This window comes from Triplophysa rosa, linkage group LG13 (assembly GCF_024868665.1).
Source record: "Triplophysa rosa linkage group LG13, Trosa_1v2, whole genome shotgun sequence".
NCBI lineage: Eukaryota > Metazoa > Chordata > Actinopteri > Cypriniformes > Nemacheilidae > Triplophysa > Triplophysa rosa.
In genome coordinates, this window is record NC_079902.1 from 8,362,987 (window position 1) to 8,381,323 (window position 18,337).

Here is an 18,337-nt window from a genome sequence, read left to right on the forward strand (position 1 = left end):
TGACAAATTGACAGGAACTTTCCGACGGATTTTTCATAATTTATCTGTTTATTGACTCAGCATCAGCCTTTGGGTTGTACTCAGTGATGTAATTTGGCATTGAAAAAATAATTAAGGGGCAGTAGGCCTATTTATAATGGTGGATATTGTGAGTCTTTATTGTTTGTCTTATGTCTCATGCTTCTGGTATTACCTATACTGACTAAGATTTTTGAGATTTTTTACAGTCCGCCCCCACATGCCACTTAAAAGTGCGTTTGTGTATTTTACACACATGCGTGGGTTTTTTCGGAAGTGCGTAAGTGGCATTTATGAGTAGGTAAGCACTTAATTTCAGGGTATGGCATTAAATTAAAGGATTAACACGTCGATTATTACATAATCCTAAACAGCCTACCTTTCTCTTCTGATCTTGTTACGTTTCACTGAACGTAAATGACTTGGTGGCATGTATTTGATTCGTGGCTCTGGCGCCCCCTGGTGTTCAATGTCAAGACGCACCCCCTTTTCGCGTTCATTGCTCATGACGTTAAAAGTTTACAATTACTGACTTTTGCAGACGGTTTTTTTTATCAATTGCGACAATTGTATTGTTCATAAAATCGAAATATTTTGTCAATGAAAATAATCTCTAATCTCCAGTGTAAAACACTTCAAATAATGTGTTGTTATTATTATAGACTTTCTTTTAAAATAGCAACTTATACTTGAAATAAATAGTCCACACGATCAAAGACACCTTAAATGACACATTCACTTTATAACATAAGCAGTAGATGTAAAATTGCGTATGGACGTACTAATGTAAACACCCTGCGGTTTATTTGTTTGTATTTATAGCTTTATTTTAATTGATATATAAGGAATATTTATTTATTTATTTTCATTTTTTCCGTGGTTTACAAATTATACAAATACAAAATTTATTGTAATGTAATGCAAAACTGTAATACAACTGCTTTAATTTACAATAAAAATAATCTTAAAATTTATGTTTTAAAAAAATTCTGTCTTTTTGATCGTGTTAAAATAAATAATAATAAATTAATTAAATAAATTCAAAACGAAAGACGTTTTTACGGACGCGGTGTCATAGAAACGGATGACCTTTCAATACTTCTTCCGGGTGACTGTGTTCAGAACCGGAGGTTGAACGCGGGAAACGGGAGAATAGAGATACTTGATCACTTTATCGCTTATTTCTATTGTTGAATCAAATACCTTCAATATTCAAGAAACCACGCGTATACATTTATTGAGTCGGTCTTCACCCAAAGTAAGTGTTAAATACGTTTGTATCTTTCAATAGGGCGTTTAATAGAAGCCGGCTAAGGGATCGCATCTGCTCCACATGTGCAGTAGTGTGAGAACCCAGCGGTTGTGTCACAAAATCCAGTGAGCTGCCTACCTAGACAGATCTGTCGGCATTATCAAACGCGACTTTAATGCTTCAAGATGCTTGAAGAGGCAACTCAGTAGGGCTTGAGGTGCAGTCAGTGCCCACCTTCATTAACAGATGAGAAAACAACTTTTAGAGTGATGGTTCTGAATAGATAAATTAGTGATAATACTGATTGTGTTGATGTTGTTCTAAATTTGGCTGCAAGAAAAAAAACGTATTTCAAGTGGTTTTCTGATGTTTTGTTCGTTTATATTTAGAGATGGGAGACACTCTGGAGTTTAACGACATCTATCAAGAAGTGAAGGGTGCATGGGTAAGTGACACGACTCAAACATTAAAGATAACAGACTAAAGGAAATCATCTTTCAAGTATAGTTCTTCAAGTATATAGTTCCAACACATACCGACTATAAATTACTATAAACTGACCACTGGGTGTCGCAATCTGGCATTGTTTTAATGCCACCTAGTGCATGGTTATAGTTAAAATAAACCACTAGTACTATACTGCGTACTTTGCAGTATACACTATGTGTCATACTATTTGGACAAAAAGGTGTATGTGGTGCATGATGCAATAATAACTATCACATGACCTCATTTTGTTTTCATTTCTGTGTAGAGTATGGTTCTCAGTCTCAGATCTATAAAACACAGTGCAGTGTTATTCCAGTCAGCCAATGTGATTGGTCATCTGTAAATTCCATGCATACAAAACACTTGCATATTATGCATGTATACTTCTATACTTTGTTTTGCAAGCAATGCAAGAACATTTGTCACACTTACTCAGAAACCTGTATTAAATATGCATTGTAAATGTATCAGAATGTGTATGTTGTAGAAAAATGTATTATTCCTGTGGGGTGGAAAACACAATAGAGAAGATTATCTATACTTAAAATACATCGAAGACTAAAGGCAACACACATTCTGTTTTTTTTCCCCCAGAATGATGGCAGACTAAGGTTCGGAAAGCAGTCAGTGGTCTATAAAAGCAATAAGACAGGGAAGGTGGACAGTATTCCAGCCAATGAACTCTCTGTGGGCCAGTGGCGTCGAGTCTGTCTGGGTCATGGGATTAAACTGACCACCAGCACCGGACACGTCTACAAATATGACGGCTTTAAAGACACAGTGAGTTTGTTGGTCAAACTGTAGTTGGCTGCATATTTATAACCTATTACTGCTTTATATCTGCTTCAAATATAAAAAATAGCATTTTTAAATGGAAAAATAACCCCTCATAACATAGTCATTTTGTCGACTGGTGATGTTTGTGGTGCAAAAACGATGTGCCGTAGCTTTAAATGATTTCATCCAAAAGGACATTATTTTTCCCGAAGATCAGTCCTGGGGCTATGTGCGTCTGTGCACGTTTGTGTATGTGTAATTCAAGATGTTACAAGAAATGCTTTTCTCCTGGGGTTAATCAATGGCCTGCATTAATGGATTTGCGCTGCGTGCGTGTTTGCATGATGTCATAACGCGCAGTGTTTATTATTAGGCAGCGTACCATAACTCCGGAAATATCTGTTAAATGTAACATAGACAAAGTTGACGTGTGTGTTTGTGCATTCTCTTTATATTTAGATCTGTTATTTAGCAGTTAACTTTAAAGTAATTTTTTGTAATTGTTTTATCTGTGCATTAGAGGAAAAGGAAATGTTTTGATGATCAGGGCAGTCTGTGTGTGTGGTGCTGGTTTGTGTAATCTTAAAGTCATCGTGAAGGATTCGGCAACCCAGTGCCAAACTCATTAGCGCACAGATGGACATCATACACACACACACACCTGGTGGAGTGACATGTGGAAGCGATTGTGCACTGCTGGATAAATAAACAGACTGATTGAACGTGCTCCGCATCAGCCTCCGGCCGGATTACGCTCACCTCCGCCTTCCCAGCGGGCCGAGCGACGCAGCCAACTCTCTTTATTAATGACCCTGGTGCTGGATCAGAGGGAGAGATTCATGGAAAGTAATTTTGTTTATCTCTTCTTTCTTCTCCCTCTTTCTCTCGACATCGCCTCCCTCGCTTTGCTCTTCCACAGGATCTTGAGAAGCTTTCTGCATTTTTTAAAGCAAACTACAATCTCGAGTTGACAGAGAAGGATATGTGTGTGAAGGGCTGGAATTGGGGCACGGCCAAATTTGCAGGTAACACACTTTTGGTGATAATTTTGGCACAGATTTGATGTAATATTGCAAATTTTTCTGCACAGATCCCTAACTCGACTTTGAATATAAAACTTGATATAACTGTAATTTTTGATTGATTAATCATTTTGAAAAAGAAATATTTCTGTAAATGTATACACCTTTTTATTATGTATGTGTGTGCATTTATACACACATTTATTATTTAATCAAACATTTATTTTGGAATCGATTAATCATGATTAATCGATTTGACAGCACAAATTTGCAATAGGCTCCGGTGCTACAGAGGTTTAAAGTTTTGTAGCACAGGCCAAACAGTTGTAGTTTGTTATCATCTTTAAAGTCCCTGTAACCGGAAGTTGCGATCGTTTTTACTTCTGTATTTTGACGCATTTCCGAGTGAAACCGAATTTCTAATGAGAAAAATAGTGGGCGTGGCTTTCGTCTTTCTCTGCGATTTGATTGGATGTATAAAAACATCCGTTGCATTTTGAAATGGCACTGGCAGCAGACTGACAGTAGAAGGGAGGAGTTAACGGATGCTCCCCCAAGCCGTCTAACATACGTCATTTAAAGGGGTCATATGGCGGAAGTACGTGTTTTTCTGTGTCTTTGGTGTGTTATAAGTTGCCCATGCATGTATTAGACACGTAAAATTGCACAAATGAAAGTGTGGGAACAAAAGATGCATTCTATCTAAAAGCGAATGCTCAACCAGACCTGCCTGAAACGCCTCGTGTAACCACACCCCGGCGAATCTACGTAACTTCGTAACATGATTTGACTAAGACCAGAGGTGGGTAGAGTAGCCAAAATCTTTACTCAAGTAAAAGTAAAAGTCACTAGTTTAAAAATTACTTGAGTAAAAGTAAAAAAGTATGCAATGAAAAAACTACTCAAGTAGCTAGTTACTTAGTTACTTTGTATCTGATTATATAGGCCTACTCATAAAATTAATATTAAGCCAATATTTTAATATTACATTTTAATCAATATTTTTAATTATCATAATTAATTTTTTTTATTTTAATTATCACAAAATCATAGCAGATATCTTTGCATATACTAGAGAGACTAAAGAATAGACAAACACAGAAGAGACAAGCATTTCTGTAAATTTCATCTAGTCCTGATGTCAATGTAGTTTACACAACTTATTTAGAATAATAGACCATGTCAAACTAAAGCATGAACTAAACTCAGAGCATTTCCTAAGATGATTAGACATCTGCAGTGCTCTCTTAAATAAATACACATTTTTGAACAAAGCTCTGTTTTCTCGTGTTGTGTCACGTGTGTGTTGTGAAACGCTCTTACTTGTAAACAAACAGTAAACAGTGACCACACGCCCATCAACAAGTTTTCTTCCTTCTGTTCTTCAAATGTATATTTCTGCAAGCCCACGTCTCTGTGTCTGACAGGTAACGCGCATGTTGCTGTGTCTGCGAACAGGTCGCGCGGGTGCGCGCATATGGCGGGCATTTATCATTGCTGGCAAACAATATGACACATTTGCAGTTTTGATTGTATAGATATAGATTAATATCCACTTCATCCAACGCTCTTTGTGTTCTGCGTGTTCTTAAGTTCGCGCTACGAGGAGTGAGTAATCCTGCTTCAGATGATTCAGATCGTGCTGCGAACTGAACAAATCATTTGAACTGATTCATTAGCCTATTCAATGGTTTTGCCCATTGTTCAATTAATGCTTTCAAAAGAATCGACTCAAAAGAAAAGAATCGATCACTCGGGAATGCCCGTAAAAGAGACGACAACCTTGAAATAAACAACGCGTTTTAAAAAGCATATTTTAAAATGAAGGAAACGTCACGCAATGTAAGTTATGTAACGAAGTAAAAGTACAGATTTTCTATTAGAAATTTACTCAAGTAAGAGTAAAAGTACACACTTTTAATTTTACTTAAAAAGTACATATTTTCCAACATGTTACTCAAGTAAATGTAACGAAGTAAATGTAGCGCATTACTACCCACCTCTGACTAAGACCGCCCAAATCTACACATAGTTAAGGTGGGCGTAATTGTAAATCTCATTGTATCGCCTGTCAGTACAATTGCTTTGGAACCTGATGTTCCGAATATGGTAAGAGGCGTTACATTTCCTTCACACGCTTGCAGTATTTGACCAATCACTACTCACTGGTTAACTGGCCAATCATAGCACACCTCAGTTTTCAGAGCGATGAGCTTTTTAAAAAAATCAGCGCGTTTCAGAGAGGCGGGGGAAAGAGGAGATACAAACATGCACGTTGTGGAAAATACAACGTTTTTTAAACTTTAAATGGTGTATACACATTGCCTTACATCTAAAACAAACAATAATATTCGTTTTAGCCGTGCAATATGACTCCTTTAAGTAAACTATTTTCTATAAATGCTGCAACCCCTTTTTTTGCTTTAAACTATAAACAATAAAATGTTTACTCTTTCATACAGTATATATAATATATTAATATGGTCTTGACATGCACTTTTTCTGTTGGTTCAAATGAATTCAGAGAACACATTTGGTCTGTATTCAGAATTTAAACAGTTGTCAATGACAAAAACATCTCTGCCTCTTTTTAAATAAGCAGAACCAAATCTGCTATCAACTGCATTAAAATATACAGTATAGACAGGCAGCATTTTAAGACTATTTGAACACATTTATATTTGTGGACAAATGTAAACAAATTTAATACTATTCCCCGGAATTCTGCAGATTTTTCCCAAATTTTAGTGCAGAATTAATATGAAAAATCTGCAGGTTCCTTTTGGCCTTTCTTATGAGGAAAAAAACTTGAAAAAACTTTATGTGAGCAAAACCTATGAGAGTGAAGATGTACACACAACAGGATAACTAAAAGTACGCCATTTAATAATGTAAATCCATGTTATGTGGCTCTTAAAAACAATTATTTGGCGCCTGTGTTTTTCCTCTGTAGGAGCCAATGGCTCCTTGATTTATTTTTTTGTCTGGAGCCCTGCTATAGTAAATATTGAAGTATACTACTACAGTGTTTACTACCGTTTATAAATTTACTACAAGTAAAAAAACATCTGGTTGAATTTAACCAGACTTTTATTTTGACGGGTTGTTGCGAGGACGCTTGAGTTTCGGTGTGTGATTGACGGTAGCTTCACTCAAACAGTGAAACACTCGTAAAATATAGTGATGGGAAGTCCAGTTCTTTTCTGCGAACCGGTTCTTTCAGACAGTTCGTTTCAATGAACCGGTTCAAAAGACCGGTTCACCGATTCTCTTACGCTCTGACGTAATGACGTCACTCTCCCTGACGAAACGCGTCAAGTCTAGTATCATCCCGACCGACTGGGATGAAAGTACACTCGGCACATTCAAATATAAACCAAAACCAGTAATCATAACTTCTGTCAGTTAACACATCACGTCATGATCTGACACGTTTCTTACTTATATGTTTTGCAACTAAAGCACCCAAATAGGCACAGTGAAGTGCAGCAAATTGTGACATTTTAAGTCTTAAAGATAAAAAGTGAATAATTAATCTTCATCAGCATTTTACAGAAACTATATGATCCATGCATAATTCAATACGATTTATGTGTTATTAAATAAACTTTCGCTTTGCTCCATATATTTTAAGTCCTCGGTTCACGTGCGCTCGTAACATTAGCACAGCATCAGTTGTCCACACTGTTCTGTAGCCTCACGGTGAATCACGCATGCTCACTATCATTAGCTCATGGTTCTCACTGTCGGACCGACTCGGACGTGTCCGAAAGAAGCGGCTCTTCGGCTGACGGTTCGTGTACTGCTGAATCGAAAGCTGTTGCAACCTGCTCTTGACTCGAGTACGATAACCGCTCTAGCAGTGGCATGAACGTAAACGGCTCTGCAGATTGGTTTAACTAGAGTGATAAGGCAGTAATAAAGTCCTAAACATCTTTCCAATGTGTTTATAGTATCACACCTCTGTTTTATAAAAATATCTGACTTGGACGCTTTTTATCTGCTTTTAAAATTACACGCATGCGCAGTATCATCGGTTCTGAATCGGACGTGTCCGAAAGAAGCTCTTCGGTTCGTGTACTGCTGAATCAAAAGCGATTGCAACCGGTTTGTGTCAGAAGAAGCGATTCGCGAACCGCCGGTCCGACGGTTCACAAATCGGACATGTCCGACAGAAATGGTTCTCGTGACTCTAGATTCTTCTAGTCTGCCAGAGCGATTCAAGGAATCCGCTTGCTTCTCATGATGATTACGTCATGTTTAGATTTATATAATCTTGTTTAGAAATTAAATAAGATGTTCATGAAAACACCATGGATTACTTATGAAACAAATAAATGTTTAGTTTAATACTTTTACAAACAATTATTTTTAACCTTTAAAATAATTAACATAAAAGCACAACCTCACAAACATTTTCTGTAATGCATTTTAAGCAACATTAATATAAAGAATATGTTTGTACAAATATTTATGACCATTAAAAAGTGTGATCTGTGTTCAAATGTTTATGTTCATGTTGCAAATGTAGTTTCTTATATGTACAGTAGGGCTGCACAATAATTTATCGCGATACCACTAAATCCTATTGAAATCAAGCTGGCTCTATCAGCTAGCTTAGCTATAGCTTGAATAGCTTCTCCGCTCGTGCTTAACAGTTCAGTTCAGCGTGTAGTAGTGTACTGTTGGATTTACTGAAAAGTCGTTGATACTGGCTGGTTTATTTTGAGTCGGATGGGTTGTCATGCATGTCAAAAGTGAGTAACTGAAGGAATTTGTGGATAAGTGCTTTTTGTAGACGCGAACCGTTTCGAACGATTCAGTCCGATTTGGTTCGACCGGTTCACTAAAAAGAACCGGTTCAAATGAACGATTCGTTCGCAAACCGGCCATCGCTAGTAAAATAAACTCAGAACAGCTCTGTGGATGAAGTTCACGTGTTCATGTTCTTGTATAGTGAGATACAGACAAATCCACGAGTGTCACGCTTGTAACATGTTAAAGTGTGCAATTAAATAACGTTAGTAGAATTCCGCCTTTGTGATTCCTTCCATGTTTTCCCACATCACACAGATCATGGGGCTCTAGATCAATGGACTCGATGTATGTGTCGCACTGTACAGCCCTGCCAATATACCATGCTTTACTATTAGTAAGTCTGTTTGTGTGCGCCCAGGTCCGCTGCTGTCCTTCGACGTGAACGACAGTCCCGCGTTTGAGGTCCCGCTGAACAGCGTTTCCCAGTGTGCAACAGGAAAGAACGAAGTGACATTGGAGTTCCATCAGAACGATGATGCGGAGGTGTCGCTCATGGAGGTCCGCTTCTATGTCCCACCCAACACTGGAGATGATGGATCAGACCCTGTGGAGGTACGCTTAAGTAAGCACGTCTGTGTGCATTTGCATGTGCATGAACCTCTGTTAATACTAACTTTCTCTCTCACAGGCGTTCGCTCAGAATATTCTGTCGAAGGCAGACGTTATCCAAGCCACTGGAGATGCTGTGTGTATATTCAAAGAGCTTCAGTGCCTTACACCGAGAGGAAGGTAAACGCACATATATACGCTCACATTCCAACACAGATCATTACACTTAAAGGGGTCATATGGTGCGAACACGTGTTTTTCTGTGTCTTTGGTGTGTTATACATTGCTCATGTATGTATTAGAAAATTGTAAAATTGCAAAAGATAAAGTGTCGGAACAAACAAAAACTCAACCAGACCTGCCTGAAGCGCCTCGTGTAACCACGCCCCCACAAATCTACGCCAGTTTGTGGTATGATTTGACTAAGACCGCCCAAATGTATACGCAAGTAAGGTGGGCGTACCTGTCAGTACAATTGCTTTGGAACCTGATGTTCCAAATATGGTAAGAGGCGTTACATTTCCGTCACACGCTTGCAGTATTCCACCAATCACTACACACTGGTTAACTGGCCAATCATAGCACACCTCGCTTTTCAGAGCCATGAGCTTTGTTAAAAATCTGCGCGTTACAGAGAGGCGTAGCAAAGAGGAGATACAAACATGCACGGTATGTGGAAAATACAGTGTTTTTGAACCTGAAATCGTGTACACACATTGCATTACAACTAAAACAAACGATAATATTCTTTTTAGCTGTGTTATATGACCCCTTTAATGGAATTCAGTGATGTAGACTCAGAAACCAAATTGCTAACTAGTGTGAACACAGATCATTTAGTCGCCTTCTGTGTGGATTTTGAGTGTGCTAAATTTAGTTGAAGAGGAATACATTTTTTACAAAAGCGTAACGATTTTAATAATCTGTAAATGATGCTCGACCTCGTCACATTTGGCTTGACTTAGTGTTTTTCTCTCAGGTATGATATCCGTATCTACCCCACTTTCCTCCACCTGCACGGTAAGACGTTTGACTATAAGATCCCCTACACAACTGTGCTGCGTCTCTTCCTGCTGCCACACAAGGACCAGAGGCAGATGTTCTTTGTGGTGAGTTGATTGTTCATACGTTCATTAAACACAATCATGCTTAATGTCAATTCATGCTATAGATGTAGGATATATAGAAAATTATACACTGCCCTGTAAGAAGGGATTTTTGTAGACATGGAGGATGAATTTAAAGATCATCCCTCATTTTTTGTTGCATGTTGTTGTGTTGCTGCCCTCTGCTGGTTCAAAGCTGAATTCACGTTAAATGAAGCTTTTTCCTACTTGGGCTCAACAGAACAGGCCAGATTTTGTTTCAGGATTTATTCAAGCAAGATTTTATATGTATCTTTTATATAAAAATGAAATCAAAGCTGACATTTTTATCAAGTTTGGAGTGTTTTTCTTTTTCAGATCAGTCTAGACCCACCCATTAAACAGGGTCAGACGCGCTATCACTTCCTCATTCTCCTTTTCACCAAAGATGAAGATTTCAGTCTGACTCTTAACATGAGCGAGTGAGTATACTTTTGGCCATAGCTTGTCTGTCAACTTTAGAGGGGCTCTTCCGAAAGATGTTAAAGCGATATTTCAGTGGCAAAACAAAATTTCCCTATGTTTTACTCACCCTCAAGGCATCCTGACTGATTATGACTTTCTTCTGGAAGAATAATGCAGTCAGAGTTATAATACCATGTATCATTTTTCTTCCAAGCGGTTGAATGGGGGAGCAATTTTTTGAAGCTCCAAAAAGTGCATCCATCGATCAAAGAACTGCTCGACACTGCTCCGTGGTCTTAACAAAGCGCATCTGAAGCGAATCGATGAGATTGTTTGTCCGCTATCCCTCGGCTGCGTGTGAACCTGAGGCTTGTTTTTATGGCAAATGACGGTCACCGGAACTTACGACACGCCTGCATCATTTGCCAGAAAAACAAGCCTCAGGTTCACGCGCAGCCGAGGGATAACGGAAGCTAGACATTAACGTTAATGGCGCTCTCAATATGGATATTTCTCTTAAACAAATGCATTGATTCGCTTCAGAATCTCAGTTAGCTTTTTTTTAGCAGATTTAGCAGTTGCTAAATCTCTCTCTCTCTCTCTCTCTCTCTCTCTCTCTCTCTCTCTTTAGGGATGAGGTGGATAAGCGTTATGAAGGGAAGCTTAGTAAGAACATGAACGGTCCTCTTTATGAGATTGTGAGTCGGGTCATGAAGGCTCTAGTCAACCGAAAGATCACAGTGCCTGGAAACTTTCAAGGGTAAAACACACACACACATACTCCTAGTCTAAATTTTCTTTTGAAATACCACCTAGGGTTTTTATTCTTGGAATGTGAGGTCTTTAAGAGTTTAGTAACATGTAAGTGTTTCTCTGTGTGTGTGCAGTCACTCAGGATCTCAGTGTATAACGTGTGCGTATAAAGCGAGCTCAGGGCTGCTGTATCCGCTGGAGAGAGGCTTCATCTATGTGCACAAGCCTCCGGTTCATCTGCGCTTTGAGGAGATCTCCTGTGTCAACTTTGCTCGAGGGACCACCACCACCCGCTCCTTTGACTTTGAAATAGAGACCAAGCAGAAAAACCAGTACACCTTCAGCAACATTGAGAGGTAAAGTATAATACCCATAATCCCTTTTAATGGCCTACACAAGCTATGCACAGTTTTGCAGTTCTCCTGATAGCATTTGCTCGAGAATGCACAACAACAGTGTCTGTAAATCATAATGTATTTCATAGGTGTGTCATGTTAGGATTTTAGACAAATGAGATTTATATATACTTTATGACAACTTTCTTATGAACCTTATAGTAGTCTGTTATGCTTTATATAATGTTAAGCTAATTTGAATAGTTAGAAATGCAATTCATTTTTTTGAGTATTGTGTTTAAGGCCAAGGATACAGTGGACTGACTGACTTGTGTTATACAGGGAAGAATATGGGAAACTCTTTGACTTTGTCAATGCCAAGAAACTGAACATCAAGAACAGAGGATTTAAAGAGGTAACAACCTAAATTCAGGTTTTCAGATTATTTTATTTATTCATTGCCAAGATTTAAATAAGTACAGTGAAAATTGTATGGTATGGCTTTTTATATGAACTATTGATATTTGAACTAAAACACTTTAAAGCAGTGTAAATGTCATTTGTGGTCATCAATCACCCTATATAGCCAGTCGAATCAGTGTTTTGTACAGGTTTATTGAATTATACTGTTCAGACGTGCTGGTTTGCAGATTTTAATGAAGTTATTGAATTATTTGAATGAAATTATTATTTTCTTTGCGTGTTGGGCTTCGGCACTGCTCTCTGTGGATGAGTCTGATGGTTTGAGGCAGATGTATGGGTTGTGTGTGATCGCATCCGTTTGGATCTCTACGTGACAGTTAGGGGTAGGAGTGTGTCCTACAAGGCATATTTCCGAAAAGTCATTTGAACATATATTTACAAATAGTAATGAAGTAAAACTGACATTTGCAGGAACGTGAACCACCGTTTACCGCTCACCGTTGCGAATCAGTGTACGGAGACAATATTGAACATAGATTTTTTTATGTACTTGCTTATGAACAGATTTCGGCTCACTTTTACCCAGATAGTTATGGAGCTGAGACGGTATTATAACGTCTGTCTTGGTATAAATTGAATCTACTGAAAAAAATCTGCAACTTAATAGCCAACTAAAGTATTTATTATTTATTTACATAAAGTATTATGTAAAGAATATATCGTAGTTATTAGAGATATCACATAGCCTTAATGCACAACTAATTGGTTTTTGATCCCTTGAACAATGTGTTCTGACTGAGAAGTGTTGATGATTTCTTCTGCATATTGTCTAAATCTAATACACAGTTAAGAGCTTTCTCCGGGCACGATGTATGTACGCGATCCGAGTCTGGTTTTAACTAAATAAACAATCCATTTTGTTGATGGATGGGCCCTCGTGGGAATAAGCAGGAAGGGCTTTTGAACCTCTAATTCTGTGATCAGTGCACGCAAGTGTTTATACTAAAGTGCCCGTGGTGGCGACACATTTCAATGCATTAACTTCCTGTAGGCCACAGCGACGCGCAGTCGTGCCTTACGCTTGACACTATTTATCAAACGGTTTGTTTGCAGGGTATGAAAGGCGCTGAAGGCTACAGCGATTCTGATGAAGATACGCATGATGCCTACCTGGAGAGGATGAAACAAGAGGGCAAGATCAGAGAGGAGGCGGACGGAAGCGACGAATCGGAGGGCGACAGCGGTAACTGATGTACTGGAACAAGAAGCTAAAATGCCATGTTTGAGTCTTGTACAGTGATCGCAGCAGATTCCTAATGTCTTATTTTTTCTGTAGATGAGTCTTTTAACCCTGGAGAGGAGGGTGATGAAGTTGCCGAAGAGTAAGTGTGACTGAAGCTATTTTAGCACATATTAATACGATTTTGGAGGCCAAAAATTTTTTTGTTGCAAATTATCATAATGTTTTAGCTTGAAGAGAAAATATGCCTAAGAAATAAAGAATCTTACAAATTAAATCTTGCAAAAGAAATTTTACTCCATTCTGTCTAATAATAATGATATTTCTGTGCAGGTATGACAGTAACGCCTCAGAGAGCGAAAGTGAGGGAGAAGATGGAGACAGTGAGGATGAAGGCAAGAAGAAGAAAGTAGAAAAGAAGCCCAAGAAAGTGGTTAAGGAAAAGAAAGAGAGAAAACCACGGAAAGAGGTCCGCAACAAATCACAGACATCAGAAATACGACTAATATTGCATATACTCCAATCCAAATTTACCAGGGCGAATCAAAGTCTCCAGAAATGCTCACAATGATCTTTCATGCTTCATCATTTAAGTTAATAGGCTTGATGGGACTGCACACTGATGTAACAAAACAGGAAGTTCTGACTCGGATGACAGTCTGGGGGGTTCTGTAGGACAAATGTGGCATTTAATCCCATCAGTAGACTTTCTATTAAAGCTTTTTTCCTCTGTCTGTGTACAACAGAAGAAAGTGAAGGACGCTGGTGCTCCTAAGAGGCCGATGAGCGCTTACATGCTGTGGCTCAACGGCAACCGAGAGCGAATCAAGAGTGAGCATCCTGGGATCTCGGTGACTGAAATCTCAAAGAAGGCTGGAGAGATGTGGAAACAACTGGGCAAAGACCGGAAAGAGGTCAGTGACACACACACTCACACCTGGAACCTGAAAGAATTCACATTACTTTAAGAACAAAGATTCAGGAAATCTAACTCTGAACCATAACTTAAACATTAACTGATTTTCACGACTGGGGTGAAAAAACCTCTAAATAACACTGTCATTGTTTTGTTCAGTGGCAAGATTCATATTTTATGCAGATCTTTCCTGCAATTCGAGTTTGATGTACCACTGAATGCATTTATTAGCCAGATGATACCATTTATTTGATATTTTCTGTGGTTTGTATTATTGATTCTCAGATGATTTAGAAATGAATTCATAATGCTAAAGTGATATGCAGAGTGAAATGACTTGGAAGAGAAACTGAATTTGCCGTGTCGGATCTGTCTCACAGGAGTGGGGGAAGAAAGCAGAAGAGGCCAAAAGACAATATGAAAAAGCTATGAAAGAATATAAAGAGAGTGGAGGTGGAGCGTCTGCTGATACTAAGTGAGCAAACACTCCGACACAGTCCAGATCTCACTCGAAATCTCTTTAGATCTCTCCAAAGCATTACAAATTTCCCCAACACATTCTAGATCTCAAAACGGATCTTTCTCTTGCAAATTCCAGATCTCACAAAAAATGTAAAATTCTCTCTACATCTCTGTCCAACACATTTTACATCTCAATCTAGATCTCTCACCAGCACATTCTAGATCTTAAAACTGGTCTTTCTCCAGCAAATTCTAGATCTCACAACAAATCTCTTCAGATCTATCTTCTCATCTCAATCTAGATCTCTCTCCAGCACATTACACATTCTAGATCTCATAACTGATCCTCTCCATCAACTTCCAGATCGCACAACAGATCTCTACAATGCAGGTGCTGGTCATATAATTAGAATATCATCAAAAAGTTGATTTATTTCACTAATTCCATTCAAAAAGTGAAACTTGTATATTATATTCATTCATTACACACAGACTGATATACACTCACCTAAAGGATTATTAGGAACACCTGTTCAATTTCTCATTAATGCAATTATCTAATCAACCAATCACATGGCAGTTGCTTCAATGCATTTAGGGGTGTGGTCCTGGTCAAGACAATCTCCTGAACTCCAAACTGNATCAAAAAGTTGATTTATTTCACTAATTCCATTCAAAAAGTGAAACTTGTATATTATATTCATTCATTACACACAGACTGATATATTTCAAATGTTTATTTCTTTTAATTTGATGATTATAACTGACAACTAATGAAAATCCCAAATTCAGTATCTCAGAAAATTAGAATATTACTTAAGACCAATACAAAGAAAGGATTTTTAGAAATCTTGGCCAACTGAAAAGTATGAAGATGAAAAGTATGAGCATGTACAGCACTCAATACTTAGTCGGGGCTCCTTTTGCCTGAATTACTGCAGCAATGCGGCGTGGCATGGAGTGGATCAGTCTGTGGCACTGCTCAGGTGTTATGAGAGCCCAGGTTGCTCTGATAGTGGCCTTCAGCTCTTCTGCATTGTTGGGTCTGGCATATCGCATCTTCCTCTTCACAATACCCCATAGATTTTCTATGGGGTTAAGGTCAGGTGAGTTTGCTGGTCAATTAAGAACAGGGATACCATGGTCCTTAAACCAGGTACTGGTAGCTTTGGCACTGTGTGCAGGTGTCAAGTCCTGTTGGAAAATGAAATTTGTATCTCCATAAAGTTGAGATTGTGGCCTGACCTTAACCCCATAGAAAATCTATGGGGTATTGTGAAGAGGAAGATGCTATATGCCAGACCCAATACCCACTTTATATTTGTGCAAGGTTAATGCATGAAGGAGCAGGTCTTTTTCCAACACATTCTAGATTTCTCTCAAACACATTTCAGATCTCACTCCAGATCTCGCTCTAGATATCTTTCCAGCACATTACAGGTCTCTAACACATTCCAGATTTCCCTTCAGACCCCTTTCCAACACATTATAAGTCTCAATCCAGATCGTACTCCAGGTTGTCACTCTAGATCCCACTCAAGGACACTTCATATCTCATTCTAGATCTCTGTCCATCACACTCTAGAAGTCTCTCCAACACATTACAAAATCTTCCAGCACATTTTGCTTTACATCCCCAGCAAACTATTTTTCCAATTAAATAAAATCTCTTACATGCTTTATCCAGTAACAATATTTTATGAGCTAATTATTGCTATTGTTAGAGTAAAACTGGCTCACGTGATCTTGATTCTGTTTTTTGGTCTTTTGAGTTGGTTGTTTTCAGTAATTTGCTTGATCCAGTTAACCACAATTTATTTACATCAATCAGTCTGAAATTGCTTTAAAAAAATACTTCGGTAATCTCAAATGTTTCAAAATATATTGAGAAGGTGATTTTTTGTTTGCGTTTACATGAATTCTGAATGCACAGATTTTATGCTGACACAGTCGACACTTGTGTTTCTAGAGAAAAGAAAAAGAAAGGAGGCAAGGTGGATGCTAAGAAGAGTGGAGGAGAAAAGGAGCGAAAGAAGGAAGGTGTGAACGAAAGCTTTAAGAGCAAAGAGTTCATCTCCAGTGAGGAGAGCTCATCGGAATCGGACCACAGCAAAGGCAGCAAGCGCAAGGTGTGTGATGGACGTGTTTGTTTTTGGTTTTAAAGGAGCCACGGTTTCTTAAAGCTATTTTATGTCTTCAGAAGATTTAAATGGTAAGGTTAGGATCAAGGGTTAGTAAATAATGACAGTCTTTATCTTTCTTAGGCATCTAATGATGATGATGATGATGAGGAGGAGGAAGTCGCCACCACGCCACCCAGCTCAGGAGAGGAGTCGGGGTCTGACTAATGTTACACAAAGACATTTCCACATCATCTCAGGTTACACAGACAAATACGTGATGGTTATTTGGATCAAGACTTTCTACTTTCGGTCTGTGTGCATTCCAAGCACATTTTTACACCCGTTTCTTCATTCGGACTAAGAACATGAAAACGACAGAGCCCCTTCTGTAAAGCTCTCAGAATTTTGTTTCTAGGTTTGGTAGACAGACATTTATTCAGGGAAGTGTGGTTAGGACTGCCTGCGTAGAGGCTTTTTACACTTTTTTTATTTGTTTGCCTTTTTCATTCTAGAGAAACTGCACTTCAGAAAATGTCTCATTTTGATAATGTTTTGTACTTTAAGCTATCAAAAGTTATTCAGCAATTGCAATAAAATTTAGCGATTCAGCACCTTTGTGTGTGTGGTCAGTAATCATCGATTCATATTACAGTACTGTAAATAAACGCTAGGAACTTGGCTTACTACAAAGCACACTAGACTTGATTTGTACCCTCATGTCATTGCAAACCTGTATGACTTTCTTCCGCAGAACACAAACCGTTGGTAACCGAACAGCGCCGGCACCCATTCACTTCTATTGTATGGACACAAAACCAATGCAAGTGAAGGTGTGCCTTTAATGCAAAACAATTACAGAAATTTATGGGGCAAGGTGTGCTTAAGGGAAGTTTTTGTTAAAGATCTAGAATATTAAGACTTATACTGGGATGTTAACAATGAAGCAGTGATCTATTCAATGATCTGTGGATAAATTATAATTAACCTATTACAGCTGAAATGAAAATCAACCTCAAGAATTGTCTTTGATCTATTATCATTGCAAGGTCAACTGACATACTGTGAGAAGATCTTTATACCCTGTTTATAGACAACCAGATGTCGCTTCGAAAGCAGAAGTTTCCTACTAAAGCACCCTCGAAACCATATCTAACTAGTCCAAAGAATCTAGCTCTCGTAAAAAAAATAAAATAAATAGGTCTCACCTCCCATGCCCTTAAGGAAGTAAAACAAACATGTGCACATACTCCGTAACTTTCCATCATTCACCAGTGCAAAGCACTCTGTTGTACGTGTAAGGAATAATTGACTCTGGTCCGTTCAATTATTTGAAAGTTAATGCACACCCTTCTTGGCCGCATTACCACCTCGGGTGTACTTTTGAATAATTGAACGGACCGGAGTCAATTATTCCGCTTATACCATGGTTACCACACCACAGGATATTGTTCAAATGTTTAATTTCAATGTTTGTCATGTTATCGTCTTTAAAATGCTGTTGATGGTATGACTACTTTCTTGCGCGTGCGTGTGTGTGAGAGAGAGAGATCTCACGCACACCTGCTTGTTTGCGGTAATGTGACAGAAAAGCCAATGAAAGTAAATGATTT

At 38.4% G+C, this 18,337-nt stretch overlaps 1 protein-coding gene across 1 annotated transcript; it reads left to right on the plus strand.

The window, feature by feature from the left end:
- Nucleotides 1-1,128: 1,128 nt before the first annotated feature.
- ssrp1a (structure specific recognition protein 1a) lies at nucleotides 1,129-17,338 on the plus strand. The gene is made up of 18 exons (XM_057350244.1): nucleotides 1,129-1,276; nucleotides 1,660-1,715; nucleotides 2,354-2,539; nucleotides 3,456-3,561; nucleotides 8,735-8,928; nucleotides 9,005-9,105; nucleotides 9,905-10,034; nucleotides 10,389-10,492; nucleotides 11,107-11,235; nucleotides 11,363-11,584; nucleotides 11,906-11,978; nucleotides 13,100-13,229; nucleotides 13,323-13,368; nucleotides 13,560-13,695; nucleotides 13,973-14,140; nucleotides 14,523-14,617; nucleotides 16,574-16,733; nucleotides 16,869-17,338. The coding sequence occupies exons 2-18, from the start codon at nucleotides 1,662-1,664 to the stop codon at nucleotides 16,950-16,952; spliced, it is 2,118 nt and encodes a 705-aa protein (XP_057206227.1). The 5' UTR covers nucleotides 1,129-1,276; nucleotides 1,660-1,661; the 3' UTR covers nucleotides 16,953-17,338.
- Nucleotides 17,339-18,337: the final 999 nt, after the last annotated feature.